The sequence below is a fragment of the Myotis myotis genome, unplaced genomic scaffold (assembly GCF_014108235.1).
Source record: "Myotis myotis isolate mMyoMyo1 unplaced genomic scaffold, mMyoMyo1.p scaffold_m19_p_3, whole genome shotgun sequence".
NCBI classification, from domain to species: domain Eukaryota; kingdom Metazoa; phylum Chordata; class Mammalia; order Chiroptera; family Vespertilionidae; genus Myotis; species Myotis myotis.
Window position 1 is genome coordinate 165,555,512 of NW_023416335.1, and position 25,141 is coordinate 165,580,652.

Consider the following 25,141-nt stretch of genomic DNA (forward strand, 5'->3'; position numbering starts at 1 on the left):
ATCAATTTCTGAATAATATCTTTGACCAAGAATAGTAAGGAATGTATGGTTTGATACTTGCTTTGCAGTGGTTCTCAACCTGTGGGTCGTGACCCCTGAAAATACATCCTGCATATCAGATATTTACATTATGATTCATAACAGTAGTAAAATTACAGTTATGAAGTAGCAACGAAAATAATTTTATGGTTGGTGGTCATCACAACATGTGGAACTGTATTAAAGGGTCGTGGCATTAGGAGGGTTGAGAACCACTGCTTTAGGGGCTTTAGGGAAAACTACCTTTGCTTCTTTTAAAAAATATATATATATTTTTTATTGATTTCAGAGAGGAAGGGAGAGGGAGAGAGAGAGATAGAAACATCAGTGATGAGAGAGAATCATTGATTATGCTTTCTGCATGCCCCTTAATGGGAATTGAGCCCACAACCTGGGCATGTAGCCTGATCAGGAATGGAATCAATGACAAACTTTTGGTTCATGGGTTGACGCTCAACCACTGAGCCACATGGGCCAGGCCACCTTTGCTTCTTTTGGCTCAAAATAGTGATATTAAAACATTGGAACAAATAGAGAAGAAAAAAAAAGGCTTACCAGATCAAAAGGCAAAATGAAAATCAATGACAGTCAAAAGTATCCACCAATTAAGTGTTTTTGATTTGGAGTCATTAACTCTGGTCTCTTACCATTTTTTGCCTGCCACTGCTAAGTGGGAAGGGGTCAATTATTCTACAGGAATGTGACCTGTTTGTTGTAGATTATGCAAAACCTTCTAGGGGGCAGCAATGAGTAGGCTATGAGCTAAGTTCTTGCTATTTTAATATGGCAGTTACCTCAGTGAGGTCCCTTACAGAGGCAGCATTCACCAGGACATATTTTCCATTCCCTGGTCCCTCAGAGGCTGGATTTTTAGCAAGCAAAGTTAATGGAAATTACGTTATTTAGAAGAGATGAGGGGAAGGAAATATTCTTTGTCTACTTTATCTCTGTCAAGCCTACCTATAACTTGTAGGGAGTACTTGTCTTCTGAGTTTAGAATAATGGTAACCTTGAAAGCAGGTGCCAAGTCACATGTCCACAATGATGATGAGAACCATTTTAAAAAGCACCATTCTTAAAGTACCTTACTTCTCAGGCTTTCAAAGTTATTGCCTGTTAGAAACTAACATTCTGATAGGGAATTAGTAGGTTTTCTTAAGTATTTATATTCATTTAAAAAGTAGAGGGCTGGAGCACAGAATTCATGCACTGGGGGAGAGGGGGGCCCCTCAGCCTGGCCTGTGCTCTCTCACAGTCCGGGAGCCCCGCAATTGATCACACCAAAGAGGTAGGCCCTGCCCACCCAGCTGGGCCCCGTGATGGATCGCCCCAGCAGAGGGAGGCCCAGGCTACCTGCCACAGTGCCAATGGCCAAGTAAACTGGGGCCCAAAGAAGGAGGCCCCGCCCACCCGCTGCAGGGTAGTCTGGGCCTCCCTCTGGGGCGATCGTGGAGCCCCCCCGACTTATCGATCGCCCCAGTGGCCTGGGCCTCCCTCTGTACGGCGATCATGGGGCAACGGTGGGGCCCCATGATGTGATTGGGCCCCCGACCAATCACATCACACCTGCCTTGGCTGGCCTGGCGCCAGTGCGTGTCATCGCATGGTCTGGTCGTCTGGATGGTCATTCTGCTGTTTGGTTGTTCGGTCAATTTGCATATTATGCTTTTATTATTATAGATACCTATTTCAGTTGTGAACTCTCGGTCTTCTTTTGCAAGATTTAATATCATTATAGTTTACTTCTTTAAAGTATTTCTTAATAGAACTAGTCCTTTTACTTAACCAAGGATTTATGTGGGTAATACAGAGAATTGTAATTACAGTTATCATGACTCCATAAAAATTGATATTGCCTACCTTTCTCTAAAACTTTAGCAAGTAATTATAATAATTTGTTGCTTAAATTTCCATGTGAGAAAAAAATGGGGCACATGTTCACAATGAGGGATGCAATACACAGAACTTTACGTGAAGTCTGCCTTTTTGGTTTTAATAATATTATTAGGTTAAATCTTAGGCGTGAATGACCTTCTGACTCATGATATTCAGGTATTGCTGCTTGGTTAGTCTTTTGGGCTTTGTGGTTGGCTAGGATAGGTTTAATTTAAAGATCAGAATAGTCCCAGGCCCCTGTTGCTCAGTCATTAGAGCAGTGATGGCAAACCTATGACACGCGTGTCAGAGGTGACACGCAAACTCATTTTTTTGGTTGATTTTTCTTTGTTAAATGGCATTTAAATATATAAAATAAATATCAAAAATATAAGTCTTTGTTTTACTATGGTTGCAAATATCAAAAAATTTCTATATGTAACACGGCACCAGAGTTAAGTTAGGGTTTTTCAAAATGCTGACATGCCGAGCTCAATAGGTTCGCCATCACTGCATTAGAGCATCGGCCCGCACACTGAAGAGTTGCAGGTTCGAATCCTGGTCAAGGGCAAGTAACTGAATTGCAGGTCAGTCCCCGGCCCCAAGTCGGGGTGTGTGCGGAAGGCAACCAATTGATGTATCTGTCTTGCATCAATGTTTCTCTCTCTCCCCTCCCTCCCAATTCTCTCTCTCTCTCTCTCTCTCTCTCTCTCTCTCTCTCTCTCTCTTATATATATTTCTTTTATTGATTTCAGTGAGGGAGAGAGAGAGAAACATCAATGAGAGAGAATCATTGATTGGCTGCCTCCTGCACACCCCCTACTGGGGATCGAGCCCACAACCCAGGCTTGTGCCTTTGGCCAGAATCGAACCCGGGACCCTTTGGTCCACAGGCCAACACTATCCACTGAGCCAAACCAGCTAGGGCCCACCCTCCCAACTCTTTAAAAATCAATGGAAAAAATAACCTTGGGTGAGGATTAATAAAAAAAAAATAAAATAAAAATCAGGATTGGAAGACCAAGGTGAAAAATCTAGGAGAGGTAAAGTAGGAAAAACAGCTTTGTTTCCCCTAAAAGTTATCTTGATCTCTGCTCAGGAACACTGTCATGCCCAGAACTTTTAGAACATTTTTTTTCCTAAGCCAATTTGAGGGTTTCAGAATGTAACATTGGGAAGGGTTAAAAGTCAAGGTTTTACTGTTAGTGAGATGTTTTACTTCTAAATGCATGAGAAAACAATAGCTTGGCTGGTTTAGTGGGCAAAAAGGAAGATACAAATAGCAGTGGCCATTTATGTCATTGTGGTAACATACAGGAAAAGGATTGAATCCTTAGTTTGAAAACATTGTAGGCTTTTCTTTTAAAGAGAAGCTTTTTTTCGGCTTTATCCTGGCTGCTCTTCAAATAAAATCACAAAGGAACAAGACACTATAAACAACCATCCCACCCCCAAACAGGACTGCATAGACAAGCAGGCGCTCATAGCCAAGACTGTGAAGGCAGCAGGAAGGGCAGCTCCTTAGGCACCAGGAGCCATAGTGAGCAGAGGCAAGTGTGGGTCCCCAAAAGAGTGACAAGTGGACTAACACTGGCTGTCGTCCTCAGATGTTGATATATTGGCAAGACCAACAGTAGGCGCAGGGCTGGTTTGCTACTTTTAGCCCCTTATTTCAAAGGCAATTGAAGATCTTCTGGAGCTAAGAGAGTCTTGTGTGTAGAAAGGCTCTCTCCATGGGAGGGGAGGAACCCTTGTCTTCACAAAATATAAGCAGATACTCTGACCATCACTGCTTCTTTTTCATCTTAAGTACTGTGATCCCTTCTCTCATTTCTTTCTCCTTCATCTTCAGCCCTCCTCTGTGAGATGACATGTAGGATTCTTTTTGTTCTCTAATTCCTAGCTTGTTTTTTTTGGTATGATTGTGTCTTGGCTGAACTATGGCAATTTTCCTCATTTGGACAGAGTAATAGCTGAAAAACCAAGGAGAGAAACTTGAATCTAAATTCTGCCTCAGATGTCAGATTATACATTTTCAGCCAATGGGAGGGAACATTGAGGCCACCACACTCCCTCCTACTGGGATACAAGAGAAATGAAAAAGAACCCACATCACTTCTTGGAGCTAATTAATAAGCTGACTTTGGAGGAGGCCATTTCCCTCCCAGTGGAGAAATGTCGGTTGGAGCAGAGCTAAAGCAGTGGGAGAGGGGTTCTTAAAGGAAACAGATGGTGTTAGGTGTCCTGAGTGCTAGGCCTTTGTTTCTGTTTGGAGGGGTTGGTCTATAGTCCACTCTTCCAAAAGAACCCCAAACAACTCAGGCAGTGTAAGTCCAGCTAAACTTCATTGGTCTGTAGCATTCTTTCCTCCTAAAAAATAGGATAGTCATATGAAGCTTGACATTCATTTATGTCATACTTTTTTACTTCAGGGTAATTATCCCAAAGGTCACAGTTATGGGCACCTGGGGAAGAAATATCTCCATGGCTTTCATTTGCTTGGCTGTCCTTATCTCTGCCTGATTCCTTCCAGCTTTCCCTTGAGTCGTTATTGCCTCAAATATGTAACTTGCCTGCCCCATAGAAGGTTTGGCTTACAGTGACTGGCAGGTCATCTGCCTATTCACTTCACCCCTTAGACTGAAGGATTTACTGTCATAACATGGCTAATATTGTGGGGTGGGTAGAACGCCAGAGGAATCAGTCCCTTCTTGCTGGTTTTCTCTCATTAGATAATGTAGTTTATAGCCTAATTATAGCCTAATCTGTGCTTGCTGGGCAGACCCTCCTGTATTCCTGGCTGCCTTCATTCCTACAAGCATTATTAGCACCATTGTCCTTGGGGGCAGAATTATATAGGAAATCTAGATTGAGAAAGCTATAATCCTAATTGTGTCTCAATTCATTATCATTATTTAAAATAACTGAGTTCCAATTATCTATTGGGAATCACACTAGGCAGAGAATTAGCCACAACCTAAGCTCTCTCGGCCTGCTGGGCCCATTGCTCAGTCTTCAGAGATATAGGCAGAACAGTGTCTTTCTTCAACCCTAGTCATCCCCTCTCCCTCCTGCCTCCAGTTCTGCCTCATGGCAAGTGTGGTTTCCCTGCAACTGCCTAGGTATCCTCATCTATAGGCCCTTTCTCTAGTCTAGACCATGCTCTGGTGTGTTCCTGGCAGTGGTCCCTGCTGCCTGCCCGGTATGTAGGTGCCTACTGTTGGGCAGTAGCTCATTGCTCTGGCATCCTAATGTGTAAATATTTTGTCAAAGGACCGGGGCATTTTCCCATTCCCCAAAAAGCATTCTGAAAAACATGCCTGTTTTCTTAGTCATATTTCCAAGCTGTGGATCAGTTAGCCCATTCATTCCTTGCAGTTGACAGACACTGGCCTGGCCTCATCTGACCACATAAAGTAAGTATGCAGTAACTTCTGGCCCAGTAACTTACCAGCTTTAGTACCAAGGAGCCCTGGACCTCAAGGAACCATAGACAACATAGTCACAATTAGAGAACACATTGCTTCATTAATAGAAAGAATCACATATTTCCTGTTCAAGCATTTTAATTTCTTTCATTCATACTTGACATTGAAGGCATAAATGGAATCAACAAAAATGAGAAAGCTAACCATACAGATTCTGGGGAGAACTTTACTCTTTGGTGTGTAACTGTAATTCCAGGTCTTAGTTACATTGGTTTTTATACTATATTCAAGTGTGCCTCTATAAAAGGTAACGTTGCTAACTACTGTCATTTTATAAGTGTTTTGTCCAGTATAATTGATGATTTATCCTGTTATTCAGGTCTGCTTGAAACCAAAACAGTTTGTCTCTGCAAGCTAGCTTAAAGGCTAAAAGACAATCGTTAGCATTGAACCAAATTTTTCTATCTTTGTATAAAAACAGGTGACCCACGTATAAGAACTGAACTGTTGGTCTTAGCCTTGTTAACAGATTTGACCCCATCCTGTCTTCTGGCCAGCATCTGCCCATATGTATCCCCAACTCCATTATTTATATATATATATATATATATATATATATATATGACCTCAGCTTTTTGTTTTCACTGTTTATAACCACCTCACTGTTTATAGCCTCCCTTCTAGTCAGAATTCAATATAGGGCCATGAGGCTGTTGCATGTTAAAGTCTTAATTGAGTTAATTAGGAAACAGTAGCATATGTTGTACAATACAACACTGCTTTTCCTTCATATAACAATTATTATGAAAGGCCTGATATAATACGTACATATAATTTCTTCCCACAGATCATCAATTTCTACATGAATATGCTGATGGAGCGAAGTAAAGAGAAGGGATTGCCAAGTGTACATGCATTTAATACCTTTTTTTTTACTAAGTTAAAAACAGCTGGTTACCAGGCTGTGAAACGCTGGACAAAGAAAGTGGATGTATTTTCTGTTGACATTCTTTTGGTGCCCATTCACCTGGGAGTGCACTGGTGTCTTGCTGTGAGTACCCACTTGTTTTTGGTAAAATTTTAAAAGGATTTATATAATTATAGAATACACAGAGAATAGTGAGTATTAGTTCTACTTCTTCACTGGATGATTGAGAGAACAGTAGTATTTAGTTGGCTAGAAATTGGATAGATCAATGAACTTTCTGTTAAGAGTGAGAGATACTTAGACTTTGAAGAAAGCTGTGGAATTTCCTTTTCTGGAAATATTTAAAAAGGAATTATAAGTCTAAGCAGCCTCAAGGTAAAAGCATGGGGAGAAAAAGTGACTTTTTAAATTTTTACACTCCCATCCTCTTTATTATGCAGAGCAATTCAGTAATTTCTGCACTGCATCTGTCTTTTCAGGCTGTGTCCCATCTTTTAAAAGCTACATGTGTCTTTAAGGTATTTTCCTAAACAAAAAGAATTCCCTCCTGTAGAGGGATTCCTGCAGAGGAATTTTTTTTTTTTTTTTAGTTTAATTTTTTATTTCCTTCACTTGTACTTAGATCATGCTTGACAATTTTGGAACTCTTTTTAAGGACATCAATAAACTACAAGGCAAGAGAATTTAGCTCAATTTATCAAAACCTGTATAAAAAGTGACTTCCTAATGATGCTGCCAGTTCAGATCCCGTGGCTATTATTTTCTGCCTAATCATGACTTGGCCTTGCATACTTGGTAATTGAATATTTTTTATGACTCTGAGAACATGGCTTAACGAATTTATGAAAGTATGAGAGTTATTTCACAGTCTTTTTTTGAATTACATTTTAAAAACATAAAGCCAAAGGAAATTCTCCAGGTAAAGAAATGACACCCATAATCTATTATTATCTTTCTGAAACTGTGGAAATGACTTCAGTGAACTTACATTCTTTGAAGAACATGTTGTGTCTTCATTGTTGCCCACATTGTGGATGGGGACCCTAAATACAGAAAAAGGTTTTAGGGCAATTAATGGGGTTAGCAGTTGATCAGCCCCCACTGTAGTTCTGTATTCTTCTGTCTTCTGCTGATTAAGCATGGTGTGATGCACAGTATCAATCATACATGTTATGATTTCACAGGAAATCTGGCAAAAGGTTCCAGGGAAGGGAAAAGCTGAGAAACCAGTCTTCTTCACTTTATAAACACAGATTTTTTTTTTATTCCTAGGTTGTGGACTTTAGAAAGAAGAATATTACCTATTACGACTCTATGGGTGGGATAAACAACGAAGCCTGCAGGATCCTTTTGTAAGTAAGGAGTTGAGGACGGAAGAGTATGGTGTCAGTATATATTGTCTTCCAGCTATTGAACTCAGTTATTTTATACCTTCATTGAACTAATTAATAAAGGAAATTTTTATATTAAGTAAGAATGGATATTTTACTTTACAAGTAAAGTTTAATAATGTACTAATACCAAATATATGCCCTAATGGGGACAATTACTGTCCTAGTGCACTAAAATATAGAGTGGGTATGTACATATAGTTATAGAAACTATTTAGAAATCATCTAATCCAACCTCCTAATATTGCAGATGAAGATACCAAACTCACAGAGTAATTTTTATTTGCCCAGGCCCTACTAGATAGTGGCTTAACTGGGAACCAGAATGCAAATCTGTTTATACCCTATCTGTTTCTCTTTCCAAAATGCTTATTCCTCCCTGTACCACTCTGGTAGATAGGTTCCAGAATGGTGAGCAGGTTGCACTTATGAAGAATGCTCCATATTAGGTGTATACTCAACATATTGTTGGCTTGTATTGAATTTTTGCACAGGAGACTCAAGACTAATAGTAAATAAATAGTTTGATGTTGCTAGAGAAACATTCTTCTTCCATTAGATTGAATTTGAAAGGACCATATAAACCAAGGAAATGAATCAAAGCTCGTTCCTCAGGAGGAACAGTAGATAGAAGGAACCCTAGTTATCAGAGAAACATCATGTTTCTCTTGGGTGGACAGGGTAGGCATGAATTGTGGGAGTCCCAAAGGAGGCTTAGCAGTGTAAAGATACCCCACCCAACATTGTATACTGTTTTTTCTCAGAAGCATATATGAAAACTCTTCCTAAGGGTTGTCTGCTCCATTCTTTGGGTGGCAGTGGTCATCCATGTTCTCCACAGCTCATCTCATTCTCTCCCAATACCTTTAGGCAATACCTAAAGCAGGAGAGCATTGACAAGAAAAGGAAAGAGTTTGACACCAATGGCTGGCAGCTCTTCAGCAAGAAAAGCCAGGTACATTTGATCTTGATGAGGTAAAAGTTCCTGACATGAGAGTAGTTGGGAAGGAAAAGGTATTACTGTTTGATTCCCAGGGAGCTTCTTAGTGTCTGTCTTGACTTCAGCTTGGTTGTTTTGTTCCTTGGGGAAGATAGAGAAAGCTGTTTGTGGGAAAACTGGTAATGTGTTTCTTATGTAGAGCTAGGTTTTCTAAATGCCCAGCTATTTTGCTAAGCTTTTCGCTCCTGTAAGGTGTGTTTGCTGATTGTTTGGCCCTACTGGGAGGGACCAGATTTTACACCCTTAGGTGCCATGGAAGTCTGAGATGGTTTCCTATGTGGTTAATATGAATTCCACAGGCCTGAGAAGCTCTATTTTTTCTCTGAGCCTATGTTGTTCTGAGTGGGGAACGAGGGGTCATTTCTTCAAAATTCAGGGAAACCTGTAAAATTTATCTGCTTTGGTTCTTATTTATAGTCTAACAAGAAGGAAAGAACCTTGGAAAGATGTTACCTTTTCATTGTTTTTGGTCTTTTAGGAAATTCCACAGCAGATGAATGGAAGTGATTGTGGGATGTTTGCCTGCAAATATGCTGACTGCATTACCAAAGACAGACCAATCAACTTCACACAGGTGAGCTGAGGCCTCAGGGGTTAGGGACCTCTCTGTCCACCCTGTCTCCAGGTGCCCGCCAGGTGTTTTTTTCTCTACTTGCTTTGATTAGGGGGCTCTGCTTCGGCCTGTAGCTTGTAACACTGGTGGTTACTGCCTGCCACATCATAAGACAAAGAAGGATAATAATAGATCACATCCTGGGTTTCCATATATCACATACTGAAGTCAAAGAATCCTGGGCAATGGCAGAGCCTTCTCTGCCCACCTCGCCCACCTACTTCAAAGCCTGTAAAAACGGAGAACTGGGACCAGAGCACATTTTCTTCAGTTAGCACTCAAGTTTTGCTAACCTCAACTAACTTTTTACTTCTGTTTGAATTAATAGCTTTACTGGATTTTTCCATCATAGTTCTTGACTCTTACAGTTCCCATAACTCTTCCTCTAAAAAGTGACTTTTAGATTTTCAGGTCTCAGATCTTACATCCTCAAGATTTCAATGTAGAGGACTTGGTAGACATTCTCAGAATTCTTAAGAGACATTTAGGTATAGCCAGGGGATACCTGGAAATGCCCAATAAAACTTCTGAGGACACCGCAATGGAAAATAGCAGTGGATGCCTGGTCGTTGTGACTCAGTGGTTGAGTATTGACATCTGAACCAGGAGGTCACAGTTCACGTCCATGTCAGGGCACATGCCCAGATTTTGGGTCCAATCCCCAGTAGGGGACGTGCAGGAGGCAGCTGATCAGTGATTCTCTCTCATCATTGATGTTTCTATCTCTCCCTTCTTCTCTGAAATCAATAAGAAATATATATATTAAAAAAGAAAAGAAAATAGTAATAGGAAAAAGCAATGGAAAGGAAAAAGAATCACATGTAATCAAGAAGGAGAAATTTGAAAGACCAAAAATGCAACTGAGACTATAGTTGAAAACCTCAAGGAGGAAAGGAATATGGGGAAAGGAGTGTTGGGTCTGGATTAAAGAAATGAAAATGAAGGGTGTCTCTGTGTCCCTACAGCAACATATGCCATACTTCCGGAAGCGGATGGTCTGGGAGATTCTCCACCGAAAGCTCTTGTGAAGACTGTCTCAGTCAGCAGGCATTGACGTTGTGGGACCAGCTCTTCGTTGTCTACAGCCAGAGACCTTGGAAACAGCCACTCCCAACCCCTGTTCTTGTAAAGCCCTTGATCCTGGACCAGGCCCTGGCGAGATGCATTCACAAGCACATCTGCCTTTCCTTTTGTATCTCAGATACTATTTTTGCAAAGAAACTTTGGTGCTGTGAAAGGGGTGAGGGACATCCCTAAGCTGAAGAGAGAGACTGCTTTTCACTTCTTCAGTTCTGCCATCTTGTTTTCAAAGGGCTCCAGCCTCACTTGGTCCCTAATTAGGGGCTGAGAGAAGCTTGGAAAGACTCTTGGTTTCATATAAAACTCTTGTTGTTAGGCCTTACTAAGAAGTAGGAAAGGGCATGGGCAAAAACATAGGGATAAAAACCACCAGCATATGCACGCACACACACATACACACTTGGTTTTCAAGATGTTTTGTCAGGAAAGTGACTGTAAACTGGACTTTGGGGCACATGCCTAAGTCCCTCCTCTAGGATGTTTCCTATTTATATGCCCCGTTGTAAAATCTGTCTGCTTCTATACCAGGCTGTTCTATCTGTAGCTTCCTCCCTCCTGAGGCACAATATATGAGCCCTGGGTGGACCCCAAAGTCCCGGGCAGTCCTTTTCTTAAAAGCAGGGGTTTGCATGTGTTCACAACACATGATACGGGGAAGACCCACCCAGGGAATGGTTAGTGGAGCAACAAGGCACCACTTTTACTGCCGCCTACTTCTGACCAAGAAGAAGGACCTCAGTCTTTAGCATAAAATTCCAGCATTGGATGAATGCAAGTCTAGTTTGGTCTGTGGCTAGTTCATTTAAATGTTTCTAACCACAGAGAATTTAATATATATAAATATATATATATATATTTCACAGGGATATGCTTTTTTTTTTTAAAGGCTGAATGTGTTCATCATTTTAGCCTGTAGATTTATTTCCATTCTCCAAATTTAGCTCCAGCACGCACAGATCCCAGCCCCTATGTGTAGGGTGTTTGTGGACTTCCTAACAGAATTATTTTAAGACCTGGATAAACTTTGGCTTAGGGATAGAGGTTACAGAGGGAGGTGATATTTTCAACTGGAAAATGGGTGGAATTTGGACTGATCAACTTGAGATTGAAAAACTATTCCTTTTGTTCTTTTTAGTACCACCCATCCCCTCTGAGAATTTCTCAGGCTAGCTAGTGAAACGATCCAATGCCAGTGTCATTTTTGTACTTAAGTTCCAAAATAGGAACGTTTTATACTTCTTTCTGTATTGTAATAGGTAGTTTTGTATGAAAGATTTTCTCCTCCTCCCTGGTACCTCATCCCTTCCAGCATTGTGCTTTCTCCCTAGGCTTATTTGAAAATTTTACTCTGTTTTATACCAAGCTTGTTTAGTACATTTTTCTATGTTTTACCGCAGGTTACAATTTGAAAAGAAAACTATTTTTTTTAAATATTCCATTGTTAACTGAATGTTACTGTTTCCACTCCAGCAACTAGATGTTCTACCCTTTTCATAACTGCCTGCCTTTGGGGGGGAAAACTACCTTTTGTTTGTTTTTCTTTTCTTCCTTTTTTTTTTTTTTTTTTTGGTGTTTTCTATAGGAAATAAATAGCTTCCTATATATGAGTTGCTGGGACCTTACACATTCTCTTTTAGAAAGCAATGACATGCAGCCTCTTTGCAGGACTCCTGAACATTGACTCTGGTACTTATGTGTTTAAGTGACAACTTGAAACATGGCAGTATGGTATAGATTGGGACGATGATTCAGAAGACCTGCGTTTTTCAGGTTCTCTCACTATTTCCGGGGGACTTGGAACAAAATAGTTTTCTGTATTTATTGTTTGTTTAGATTACATCTGTTTTACCTTTCTCGCAGACTTTTTGTACAGACCAAAGCAACAAATATTTATTGCCATGTGTAGCAGAAAATGAAACCTGCAACAAAAGCACTATGAAAAATACATAAGATATTGTTGAGTCTGTCTGAACTTGGCCCCCTTTTCTGACCAATGCAGTTTTATACAGGGAGGAGTTAGTGATCCTGAGACCACCCTTCATGGTAGGAGTGAGCTGAGCTGAGACCTAGGTTGTAGCCTAGATGGCTCATTGGGACCTAAATATAGACTGTTAGAGTGGGCTGTTCTCTCCAGAGGGCTCGCCAACAAGAGCAGGACCCACGTCTGGCAACTTACTTTTGCCTTCATTTGAGGGTGGGCTTTGATGACCAGGGGAGGGAAAAATACATTTCTGTATTCCATGGCCAAGGGCATGTTTCCAATATTTTGTTTAACCTTGTTTAAAGTAAATAAGCCTATTGCTTTTCTTTTCTCCTATTTTTCTCTTTCCCCTGGGCTCAGTGCTTGCCGGGAGCCGGTCCATGCTTGCTGTTTCAAGGGACCTCCAGATGCCGGGGTCCAACCCCAGCGGGTCCAGGGGTCCCCAAAGGTGTGGACGGGGTTGGCGAAGAAGGAATGACACGAAGACAGTGTTCAGTTGATCAGCAGCCTAGCCAGGATCTCTAGCCAAGTTCTGGTCTGGATCTCCAGAGAGGTTCTGCTTAGGATCTCCAGCCAGGTTCTGTGTCCATGTTCTCTTGCTAGGTTCTCCAGGTTCTCCAGCCAGGTTCTGTAGCCATGTTCCCTCGCTAGGTTCTCCAGCCAGGTTCTGTCCAGGTTCTCCAGCGAGGTTCAGTCACCAGGTTCTAGTCAGGTTCTCTTGCCAATTTCTGTAGTCAGGTTCAGTCCAGGATCTTTTGCCATGTTCTCTCCAGCGAAGTTCTTCTGTCTGTAGGTTCTGTGTAGGTTCTGTCTTGTAAGTTCTGTGTGTAGGTTCTGTCTTCTGAGTTCTGTGTTCTAAGTTCTGTGTCTTGCTGTCTTATTACATCTGTATTTATACCAGTTGATTCAATCCTATCAATCTCTATTCCAAAGGTTAGGGCATTTCTTATCTCCATTCCAGGGAGTAAAGATTATGTAGCTTAAGCATGATTGTTCATAGTTAAAGTGATTAATTACCCGCCTGGCACTTGTTAAGAGGTTTTATTCCCTCCCTAACTTCAGGGGAAAATCCCTACCTGGGGAAACAACCTTTCTCAGAGACCTTGGTTAAAACACATAGTGCCAAGAAGGTGAGCAAACATATTAAGAACAGTATGCCATATATGCCAGGTCCCTTGAAACAGCAAGCATGGACCGGCTCCCGGCAAGTGCTTATGGTCACTTACCTCCCCTAAAAAAGGAATATTTGAGGGATGATAAGCTCTAGGTGCCAGACATCAAGCCTTCAGCAGAAACCATAGTCCAGCAGTCACTCCTGGGCCCTGTACAGAGAAAGCCAGACCATTCCAGCCCATTTGAAATAACATGGTCTGAAGCACAGAGGTTAGTTCCACCCCATTTGTCATCTGGGATCCATTGTTGCTTCTCGGAGTCCTGTTTAGGGTTGAATATAAGTACTTTTTCCTCATCCAAACTGGAGACTTTGTGTAAATTAACTCTTCTATATATGAAGCGCCTCACACTTCTCTGTAATATCAACTTCTCTTTTCTTTAGCCCCTGTAATCACACTAGCATCTATCCACTGTTCCTAGCAATATCGACCCCAAGTTTTAGTGATGTTGAGTGGGAACAGATAACCTGGAAGAGCACTTCCAGCAGCCCCATCCCATAGCCTGTCCATCACCACCTGGCTTTACATGCTCATAAAAGGCTCTAGTGGGGAGGGGGGGAGGGTTCAGATAAGAGCCCCGGTGTTTTTGCTGTCTCAGCCTCTGGTCTTTCTCCTCAGCGATCCCTCTAGCTCTCAAATGTGCCTCCCAGGTTGAGAGAAATGACCGGCACTCGGCACTCGGGCTTTGCCTTCTCCCTTGCATCTGCATGGGTCAAGGTGAAGTGGCATATGGTGCTGTGACCCCGTGACTTCACATACCCAAGAGAGTTAGAAGAGGAGGTGAAAGGCTATCAGGCCCTGTTGTTGACTCAAACAGGCTGCATGCTAAGCTTGTGACAAAGTTGCCATATTTCCTAGAACAATTTATGGAGAGCTTAAAATTCATCCAAAAATTTTGGGAAGGACAAGTAAGATTCAGCCCAGTTTCTTCCATCCAGAGCCTTACTTCACCTGTGCCGAATCCTAACATCTGTTCTATTAAGAGCCCATGACTTTGGAAGTGGGGAAGTACATAAGAGCATGTGAGGTCATGCTGGTCACACATGAAGATAAGGGTGAACTTACACATGTCTCCTCTGAGAGAGAGAAAAGAGAAACTAGGAAACTTTGAGCTAGAAGATAAAGCTCGATGAAATATTCATGTGAGCTGCCTCTCTGCCCATCAGGGGTAGAGTAGGGGTCATTCCAGCTGTGAGGGGTTGGACCAGATGTCTAGAGTCTTGTCAAAGTCTAAGATTCTGAAATGTTAGGGCCACAATGCCGCTTGGAATAGAAATCAGTCAAGGTGAGAGGTTCAAGGTTAAAGTTTAAGGCCAATGTTATCATTAGCTTGGTCTTAGAGTTAAGACCCAGGTCAGTCTTATCCTGATGGGACTAACAGCTGCTAACTTTTCTCTATTCTCAGCTGAGCAGTAACATCCACTGCTTGATTTCTGGAGATTGTCCTTCCACCCTTCACAGAATACAAGTGCGTGAGGGAGAGGTGTGTGCCCAAGGAGCATAGTCTTCAGTCTGCTGGGTGCCCCTCATTCGGTTAATTACTCTTTTATTCCTTTCATAAATACAGAGCACACACACCCAAATCCCATCTCCTTGAAGCCTTCCCTGATCATATTAATATCTCTTACCTGGGTATCTGTAGCCCTTATAATCAGAAAATAACATAACTTCACATGGTGTTTGCATTGTAATCTGCCTCTGACATCAGAAATGGACTGAGACATGTCACCAGGAGGGCAGGTGAATGGTGCTTTTTTTCCAAGCCAGGAGTGTAAGCTCTCTCTCTCTCTGGCCTGTCAGGGAGGAGTTAGGGATACCTAAAACGTTTATTTAGACAATACTGCAGGACTTGGGGGGAAGGGCCACTCATAGCAGCCTGCAGTGAGGCTGCATCTCTGTGGACCCCAGCGGCTCATCTCCGGCCCCAAACCTAATGCCCACTCCACCCTTAACAAACAGGCCTTGCTCAGCAGTTCAGCATGCCCTTCAGAGGGCTCAGCCCTACCCTAGGGAGCTAATCAGAATAAAAGGAATTAACTGAATGAGGGGTGCCCAGCAGACTGAAGTTTTTTTTCCTAACCACATATATTTCTTTTTAAAATATATTTTAAAATTGATATTTAGAGAGGGAGAGAAACATTGATGTGAGAGTGGAACATCAATTGGCTGGCGCCTGCAGCCCTCCCACCCCCCAGGGGACCGAGCCTACAACCCAGGCATGTGCCCTGACCAGGAATAGAACCGGCAACCTTTTGCTACATGGGACAATGCCCAACCAACTGAACAACACTGGCCAGGGCCACATATTTCTATTATGTATAGTTTTCTCCATCTTTTTTATTTCCAGTGATACTGTATAGCACTTACACATTGAGATTGTGGGTCCCTCTCTGACTGCTGTGTCCTTGAAATGGACTGTTTTACATGCTGCCTGTGCTGAGCCTGTGCAGAGCTAAGTTCCTGGAGGGCATTTGCCTTATACTCCTAGGGAGCCCGTTACCCTGGGTGTTTAATAAGCATGTGTTTAAGCACCGAGCTTGGGGGCCCGGAAGGGGGGAATGAAGAGATGGTTTGACCAAGGAAATAAAAGCCACCTGTCCTCAAGGGCCCTATAGTCTAACACTTGAGAGTTCAGGAAGACACCAAGCAATGTACCTTATGGAGAAGGCAGATACCGAGGCACACAGTCCAGTGTGAAGCTGGAGATGGGCAGTGGAGAGGCAGAAGTGGAGAGTCAAGGATGCTGTTGCCTTTCTCGGCCAGTGAGTGTGTGTGTGTGTGTGTGTGTGTGTGTGAGAGAGAGAGAGAGAGAGAGAGAGAGAGAGAGAGAGAGAGAGAGAGAGAGAGAGAGAGAGAGAGAGAGAGACTCCCTGGTTTTTAAAAGTTGATTTATTTAAAATAAATTATGTGGATTTTGCTTTCTTGCTTTGACTGGAAACTCCTGGTAGAAAAGACTCTATGGTGTTTGTCTCTCTATGACTGTCTCTCTGTCTCTTTGACTGTTTGTTCTGTCTCTGCCTGGGTCTGTGTCTCCTGATCCAAGCTGAAGCAGTGATTGGATCCTCAGTGTGGTCTGGATTCCTGAGTCCACCCCTTAACCAGGAGTCTGAATGCTGTTCATTCATTCATTTCATTCCACATACCTGGAATTGAATCCTGAACGCAAATAACATGCAAATCCGTGGCTCCCTGGCACCTTTTAAAACCGGGTCTCTCTGTGGAACTGGCCAGAGAACCCTCCTGAGCCAAACACACCAGACAAGACTCTAACCCACCCTGATCACAGCATCCCTTGTCTCCTCGCCCCTGTCCTGCACCCCTTTTCCTTACAATCGAACCTCAAAGACATGCTCCCTCTGCTCTACCTGTAAAGCTCATTCTCCAAAGAATAAGACATAAGAAAGCACCAACTTCTGAAAGATCTCCCGCTATGTTGGTGAAAGCATTTTTACCTGTGTTGAGTTAGAAGAAACCCTTGTGGTCTCCAGGATATTCTTGAGTTCTGACATTTTTCTAGGCCTGGTTAAGATTTTTCAGTCATTTGAAAGTGGTTGACGCGAGGAGGAAGAGCTTGAGCCCACCCTATATTCTGGTTCCTAAATGTGGCTAAAGATAGCGGAGGATTGCCTGGGTCTGCATGTATATTACCGGAGGGAAGAAAATGCCCTCGAAGTGGGGACCTGGGCCCAGTTGTGAGTCAGAGTCAGAGTCGCCTCTTTCCCCAGCTGCTCTGGGTGCCTTGTTTGGTCGTAGGTGCTGCAGAAGTTGCAAAGGCAATGGACCTGGGGCTCAGGTTCCTTGAGGAACTTGTGTTCTAGATGCTCTTCTTGAACCCCAGGAAAAATGCTTTGCTTCCTGTGTACCTGTGCCCCATTTACCATCAGCCCATCACCAGCCAATTGTGCCTACAATGGCCTAAGAGGCCCCACCGCCACCTCACCAACACCATCCCCTACCACTGTGCCCAGGCTCACTGGTCCCAGCCACACAGGCATTCTTAGGCGTTTGTCTAACAAACCAAGCTGCTTCCATCTCAGCCCTTCTACGTGCTGCTTCCTGTCTGGAAGGCCTTTCCCTAGATTTCCTCCTGACTGACTCCCTCATTCCCCTCCGGCTCTGGTGGGATATCAGCCCCACACCCCAATTCTTACGCTCCCTGGCTCTCTTCGTTTCTTTCTCTGTAGTATTGATATCTGACTATATTATTTACTCATTTGTTTTGTCTGTCTCTCACTAAAATGTCAATTCTGTTCATACTGCGTCCCGGGTACCTGCGATGGTCGAAGGTGAGAATTTTTGGAGTGAATGGATTACCGTTACTCAGCTTCTCTGAGTTATGCTTCCTTTCCGTTTTGATAGCCTCCATCCATTCAAGTCCTCATTTCCTCCTGTCTGGTTTACAGTGGGATCAGAGACCCTCTCCTGGGGTCTCTGGATTTAAATTCATCATCCACTTAGCAGTTAGAGCTATCTTCTTCCAATAACATTAGTAATAAGAGTAAGCATTTGTTGAGGCCCTGGCCCCAACCTTATATACAAACACTTTATATACATTACCCATTTAATCTCCACAAGTCTATGATGTAGGTACTATTATTATCCCCATTTCTCAGATTGAATAACTTGCCCAGAGTCTCACAAATTGGTCAATGACAGAAATAGGGACTTCAAGCCAAGAGGAAATGTCTTCAAAGCCTCTAAAAGCCCTGTGATCTGCCGCTTCACACAGCCAGCATTTTTCGTGTCAATAGGTTAAGTGCCTAACCTGGACATCGTGGGGTCACTAGTGTGAAACCAGGGAAGAGAGCCTTTGCTGAGGTGCAGAGTCCAAGCCTCCCTCTTTTTTCTCCTGAGCAGGACTGAGGTCCGTCCTTAACTCTTCACCTTAGTTTGGAAGGTCAAGGGGTATGGCAGGGTCTCTCTGCCTTTGGGTCATTTACTCTTGGCTTCTCCAGAAAGGGGCACTAAGAAATTCCCTTCACCCCTCTCATGAAAACCCTTTCCCCAACTGTCCTTTTTCTTACTGCTTCCCACTCTCCTCCCCAGCAGTAAGCTACCCACATTAGCACACTTTTCCTTTGAGGTTCTAACCCAGAAAGGGGAAGGTCTAGGGATTGGGAAGGTGGGGAAGTAGGGAGACACCATGAAGATCCAGATTACACCCCAGGGCCTCAGGAACCAGGCTGTGTATGTGCAGGGACATGTGAAGGTCACCCCCAGGGCCTCAGGAATCAGGCTGTGTATGTGCAGGGACATGTGAAGGTCACCCCCAGGGCCTCAGGAACCAGGCTGTGTATGTGCAGGGACATGTGAAGGTCACCCCCAGGGCCTCAGGAACCAGGCTGTGTATGTGCAGGGACATGTGAAGGTCACCCCCAGGGCCTCAGGAACCAGGCTGTGTATGTGCAGGGACATGTGAAGGTCACCCCCAGGGCCTCAGGAATCAGGCTGTGTATGTGCAGGGACATGTGAAGGTCACCCCCAGGGCCTCAGGAATCAGGCTGTGTATGTGCAGGGACATGTGAAGGTCACCCCCAGGGCCTCAGGAATCAGGCTGTGTATGTGCAGGGACATGTGAAGGTCACCCCCAGGGCCTCAGGAATCAGGCTGTATATGTGCAGGGACATGTGAAGGTCACCCCCAGGGCCGCAGGAATCAGGCTGTGTATGTACAGGGACATGTGAAGGTCACCCCCCAGGGCCTCAGGAATCAGGCTGTGTATGTGCAGGGACATGTGAAGGTCACCCCTCAGGGCCTCAGGAATCAGGCTGTGTATGTGCAGGGACATGTGAAGGTCACCCCCCAGGGCCTCAGGAATCAGGCTGTGTATGTACAGGGACATGTGAAGGTCACCCCCAGGGCCTCAGGAATCAGGCTGTGTATGTACAGGGACATGTGAAGGTCACCCCCCAGGGCCTCAGGAATCAGGCTGTGTATGTGCAGGGACATGTGAAGGTCACCCCCAGGGCCTCAGGAATCAGGCTGTGTATGTGCAGGGACATGTGAAGGTCACCCCCAGGGCCTCAGGAATCAGGCTGTGTATGTGCAGGGACATGTGAAGGTCACCCCCAGGGCCTCAGGAATCAGGCTGTGTATGTGCAGGGACATGTGAAGGTCACCCCCAGGGCCTCAGGAATCAGGCTGTGTATGTGCAGGGACATGTGAAGGTCACCCCCAGGGCCTCAGGAATCAGGCTGTGTATGTGCAGGGACATGCGAAGGTCACCCCCCAGGGCCTCAGGAATCAGGCTGTGTATGTGCAGGGACATGCGAAGACACTTCTGGTGCTCCACAGTGTTCCATTTGATCTTTTCACTTTTGTATCTCATGCTCTGTCCCCTCAGTATGAAGCTCCTTTTGCCATTCCATTCAGGCTGGATTGAGAATCTCAGGAATGCACAGCACTGTGCCCTCCTGCTCCCCCTCCCACCTCCATACCCAGTGCCCCTGGAGAGGAGGAACTTAGTTCCAGCTAGAGCCAAGGGGGGAGGGGTTCTTCCCTCTGATGGAAGAAAGACAGTCTCAGCCTTTCTCCAACCTCTCTCAGATTTCTTTTCCCAAATCAGTCTGCCACTTTCAGCTTCCTCTTAAACAGACGGCCTTTCCCACCCCCACAGGGAGGCCCCTCTTGATGCTAATTACTCCTAATCATTTTCCCTTGGCTCTCAATGACCTTCCCTGCCTGCCCTGAGCCAACAGTTCTGTGTCTGCTCAGAACATAGACTCAGACCAGAAGGAAACACTTTGGGGCTCAAAGCCCAGGTTTTCCGGGTCTAATTCAACTTTGCCCATGGATACGCTCCCACTTATCCAATGCAAGGCTCCCCTTGGGACTCTGCTGAGGCAGATTCCAGTGGGGAGCAGTGATCAAACTTCAGGAGCACTTCCCAGCAGCAGGGCCGCTCAGGAGCTCTGAGCAGTTCCTTCCATGAAAATCTCAGCACCAGAAAGATCTACTGGGTTTGACCTGGGGGACAGGACTCCTAAATGGGGTCTCTGAACCCATAGTTCTATCTGGGCTTGGTGGTGTGGAGCTTCCTAATTTATTAGGCAAGCCCCCCTCCTCCCCACCAGCAGAACAGCCTTTACCCACCAAATCCCTCCCCCACCCCTCCACCCGCCATACATCATCCTATGCCCGCCTGGCCATTGGGTGAGTAGGCCTTTGCCAGAGCTTGTGACCATCACACACACACACACACACACACTGCAGCAGCAGCAGCAGCAGCAGCTTTGTATTGCAGGGGTGTAGATACACACATTGTTCCTTTTTCCCTTGTCAGGGCTGCTGACTGGTTCATTCCACCCCCAGAGGAAGGTCCTTAGTGGTCCAGAGCTTTTGAGAATCTATATATCCCTTAGGAAAGGATTTTGTTGGATAAGCCAGATAGAAGAGGACATAGAAGTGTTTTATTCACCCATTCAGTAAGGGCCTACCATATGTGTCAGGTGCTGGAAATGTTCTCCATCCTCTGGTCCAAGCACACAGCACTACTCTAGCCGACATCATTTTGTCCCTGCCCCTGTTCCATGGCAGGCCCACAGGCTGAAGCTCACCTCTTTCCACCTGACTCAGTGCTACTTAGCTCAGCTGCAGAGTACCTTTTCCAGTGGGCAGAGCAGCCTGTACAGGAAGGAGCCTGAAGAGTGGGCACGAGGAGGTAGAAACGGCCAGTTTCACCTAACCAGATCTCCAGGGGAGTCTCAGAGACACGCTACAAAGGATCTGGGCTAAGATACCGCCTTTAGATTCAGGGGAAAGATGGCCGCACCTTCTAGACTTCGGTTTCTCCTTCCTTCTTTCCCATGTTTGGACCAAGGAACCAGATTAGGTTTTTATCAGAATGTCTACTTGGATCTCAGAATCTTCATTATTTATTTATCTATTCATTTACCCAGCTACTCATCCATCCCATCCATTCATTTAACCATTCACTCACTCTTTTAGGACCTATTCTATGCCAGCCACTAGGGGACAGGGATGAATGTGGTAGGTTACTGGTTTCTGTAGGCCCAGCCTTTGGTCCCAGGGTATCTCTCTCAGCCTCAGCTACTTCCTTAGATCCCAGATCTCCCTTCTTTCCTCACATTGGAGGACAGACTCCAACTGAGGAGGTCTCCCAATGGGTAACTAGAAGTCCTGAACTAGAGGCCACTGGTAATCAGAGCCAACCAGGGTAATGGAGGCCAGGCTAGTGGTTAGAGGGATGAGGAAGGCACCCATCCAGGCCACTGAGCCCATCAGTGTGGTTTGGCTCCTTTGGTGAAAAAATAGCAAGTTTGGACAAATGTCTCCCTGTGTCCTGAGCTCTGGATTGCTCCCAGACAGGAGTTGCTCCATTAAACAAACCACAGCCAAGGGCAACAGGGGCTCAGAGGGGACTAGAAGAGGGGGTGTAAACATGGGGCTCAGGACAAGACTTGAGACAAGCTTGTCCATTACAGGCAAGGGTGCAATGAGGCCGCTCACTGGGTGGGAGGTAGAGTGTGTGCTGCAGGAGCTGCAGGTGAGGCAGGGGAAAGAGAAGCCACACCAGACTCACAGACACACATCGTAGAAAACTGAAACAGCCACAAAAGCAAATGGAGTCCACTCTCCAGAAACTGTGTTAGACATTACCTGGACACTCTTCCCCCAAAGCACCCAGATGAGTAACAGGAGGCTGACAATAGGGTTGAGGAAAAGAGTCTAATCAGAGGGTGTGTGTGTTCTCTATTCATATGTGATTTGGGGTCTGTATAGTTCCTTTCTTCTGTGTCTTCTGCTTCATTCTCAAATCAGAAGGACTGGGTGGTTTGGGCTTCTCTGGGCCTCTCCTCCCCTTTCCACATGTGGCCGAGGGCGAGTTAATGGACCTGAGCACACAGAGGCTCACACAGCCTTGAGGACAGAGGCCCATTCATACCAGGACACTGTGGCACCTCTCTCCCAGGCTGGCCTGCGCCCCTGGTCCCGTAGCACCAACACACGTAATGAGAGACGTGCGCCTTTGCACATGCAACCTTGCTGTCGAACACACACACACACACACACAGTCACACTCAGTTCTGTTAACCCTTCACTGCCATGTGCAGGGGGCTCTTGGTTCTTAACCTGGGCTCTGGCATTGCCTTTCTCAATCTCTTCTACCCAGCCCTGGACCCACCTGAATTAACCTTTGAACAACCTTCTCAGGACCACAGGGAGCCCACTGTGGGTTTGCAAAGCCTCCCCAGTGCCTAAAGGGGGAAGGGAACATAATCTCAGCCAAAGAATGTCCTCAAACAAGTTATTTAACCCCTCTGGGCTTTAGTCTCTGACCTGTGAGATGAGTAGGGTTAAACCTGAGGTCCATAGATAAACCTGCTGAAGTTTATATGCAAAACGTAGAATTCTACTTTTCATTGGAAAGAGGTTTCATGGTACCTTGAACTCCCTCAGAGATCCCTTGAACTCCCCCAAAACTTAAGAACCAGTGAACTTCTTAGACATTCCAGGACTCTGAGTCAAATGCTTTATAAGTGATGCGAACATGGCCATTGTAAGTCCACTAAATCATGCAAGGTCACTGTCAACTGCCCCGGGAACCTAGTGCCTAAAGTTCTCCCACATGAACCCCACTAATATACCCCTAGATTGAGGAACTGTACACAACATCACCTCCATGAGGAGCCCAGCTCAAGGTCAGCTGAGGCTCTCTCATCTGATGGACCCATTTGCTGGGATGGGGTCAGACTTGGGTCAGGCTGAAGGTTCAAGCCCAGCAAGGGTCAAGGAGAAAGAGAATGGAGGATGGGGTGGATATTGGGAATAATAACCATGATACTGGCGTCTATTGAGTATTTACTATGTGCCAGGCATTGTGTGATCAATCAATAAAGTGAATAAAAATCATTATTCCCATTTTACAGATGAGGAAACTGAGGCTCAGGGCCTGTCAGTTGCTTAGGATCACTCAACCAGTAAGTGGTGAAACTAACACTGAAAGGAGGTCTGTCAGACTCCAAAGACTTTTACTCTTAAAAGAGAAGGAATGAGAGGACATAGAGGAGATGACTTCCTCTCTGGTGACATTTCTGATGAATTGGGCACCTCACTGGAGAATTTGGGAGGGAGAGCTGCATAAGGAATCCCCTTTTGGGAGAAGGGGCCAGAGCCAGCAGTCCGCCCAAGCCAGTCCTTGGGGGTATGCGGGCAGTAAGGAGGCTTGGCCGGAGGCTCTGGCTCTTCGTACTCTCACTAAGGCCTGGCTCAAAGGCCTCTTTGTTCACTGCTCTGACTTCTACCAGGAATTCTCCGCCCAGGGTCCTCCATCTCCATCCTCAGGGAACTTGGGCTGCTCCAGCCATATACGGGGGCTCTTCAGTCCCTCCCACCCTCTGTTCACCCTGAGAAAAGATAGCTCCCATCACACCATGGGGTCCCTAAGGGAAGGTGGCTCAGGGACCGGGGGCAGGACTGCTAGGGAGAAAGGGTGGGCAGGAGGCACTGATTCGCTGTCAGGGAGAATCAGAGTTGAGGGGCTGTAAGCTCGCTGTTCCCCAAGTAATGAAACATGTTTTACTTCTTTTGAGACAGAGAATCAAAGACTTATTTGCTGTTTATTTTTATATTAATATTTTTGTAAATTATTATCGATTTGCTGTTGGGGCTCAGCATTTCCCCCAATCACTTGTGAATACTGATCCTCTATTCTCTTCTTTCCATAATCCTTCCCATTGCCCCCTTCAGCCTCTGCGGGATCAAGAGGAGCAGGGAAGATGGGGAATCATACCAACTGGATTATTGCTGGGTCCCCCTGAACTTTATTCCAGTCTTTTTGTCCTCAGACTGAAGTCTAGAAGGACCCAGAGAACGCAGGAAGGCATCCTAGCCCTCAGGAGTCCTGGAGGATGGGGTCAGCTCCACCAGGGAGTGGACAATCATGAAAGCCCCAACTCCCTTCCTGTCCCCCTGGGGACACTCCTAAGGCTCCATTCCTCTCACTCCTTTCCCCTGACCCTTTTGGATTTGGGCTCCTCCTCCTTCCTGAGAGTAGGGACAACAGTCCTTGTTGCCTTTCCTAAGCCTGGGAAGAATATGACTTACCGCTGGCAGGAGCCTCCATTTCTGTGGCCTTGTTTCCTTGCCTCCCTTCCTCTCTCAAAGAAGAGCATGAGGCTGATCCCAGATGGGCTTCGTTCCTGCTGCTGACCTGGGCCCCCCTCATGGAGCACCTTCCTCAGGTGCCCCTGGTCTCAGCAGTCAGCTACTGCTCCACCTCACGCATCTTCCTATCCTGGAAAAACCAGCCTTCTCTGGCCTCCAAAATAGCACTGGGGAGACGGCAGTGTGCCATAGGAAAAGGGCATAGGATTTGGGACCAAAGAGTTTAGGTTTGAACCCCAGAGCCATTATTCACTACTTGAGGGACCTTCGGCTTACGCGCTCTTAACCCCCATTTTCTCCTCTCTAAGCTGAGTGTAGTATTATCTGACCGTCTACTTCAGTGGATTGTAATGAAGGTCAGATGGAACCACAGATGCCTAAGCACATTGAAAACAGTTACTACGTCAACATTAGTCATCATTAGGGCACATAGGGAGGGAACATCCTGGAGAGACTGCATGGTGCCTCTTGTCCACCTCTTGGGTTCTGGTCCAACCCAAAGATATC

At 45.1% G+C, this 25,141-nt stretch overlaps 1 protein-coding gene across 9 annotated transcripts in view; it reads left to right on the forward strand.

Annotated features, from left to right (window-relative positions):
* The window catches only part of SENP1 (SUMO specific peptidase 1), a 61,931-nt gene extending 37,147 nt beyond the window's left edge, over window positions 1–24,784 (forward strand). For 5 of the 9 annotated variants that reach the window (XM_036297189.1, XM_036297187.1, XM_036297183.1 and 2 more), the window contains 5 exons: window positions 6,190–6,393; window positions 7,543–7,622; window positions 8,532–8,616; window positions 9,140–9,235; window positions 24,218–24,779. In XM_036297189.1, coding sequence (XP_036153082.1) covers window positions 6,190–6,393; window positions 7,543–7,622; window positions 8,532–8,616; window positions 9,140–9,235; window positions 24,218–24,679 — 927 coding nt within the window. In that variant the 3' untranslated portion in view covers window positions 24,680–24,779. Of the gene's footprint in view, window positions 1–6,189; window positions 6,394–7,542; window positions 7,623–8,531; window positions 8,617–9,139; window positions 9,236–10,239; window positions 11,788–24,217 lie in introns of those variants that run through there. The other 4 variants (XM_036297190.1, XM_036297191.1, XM_036297184.1 and 1 more) reach the window with 3 other exon arrangements.
* Window positions 24,785–25,141: the final 357 nt, after the last annotated feature.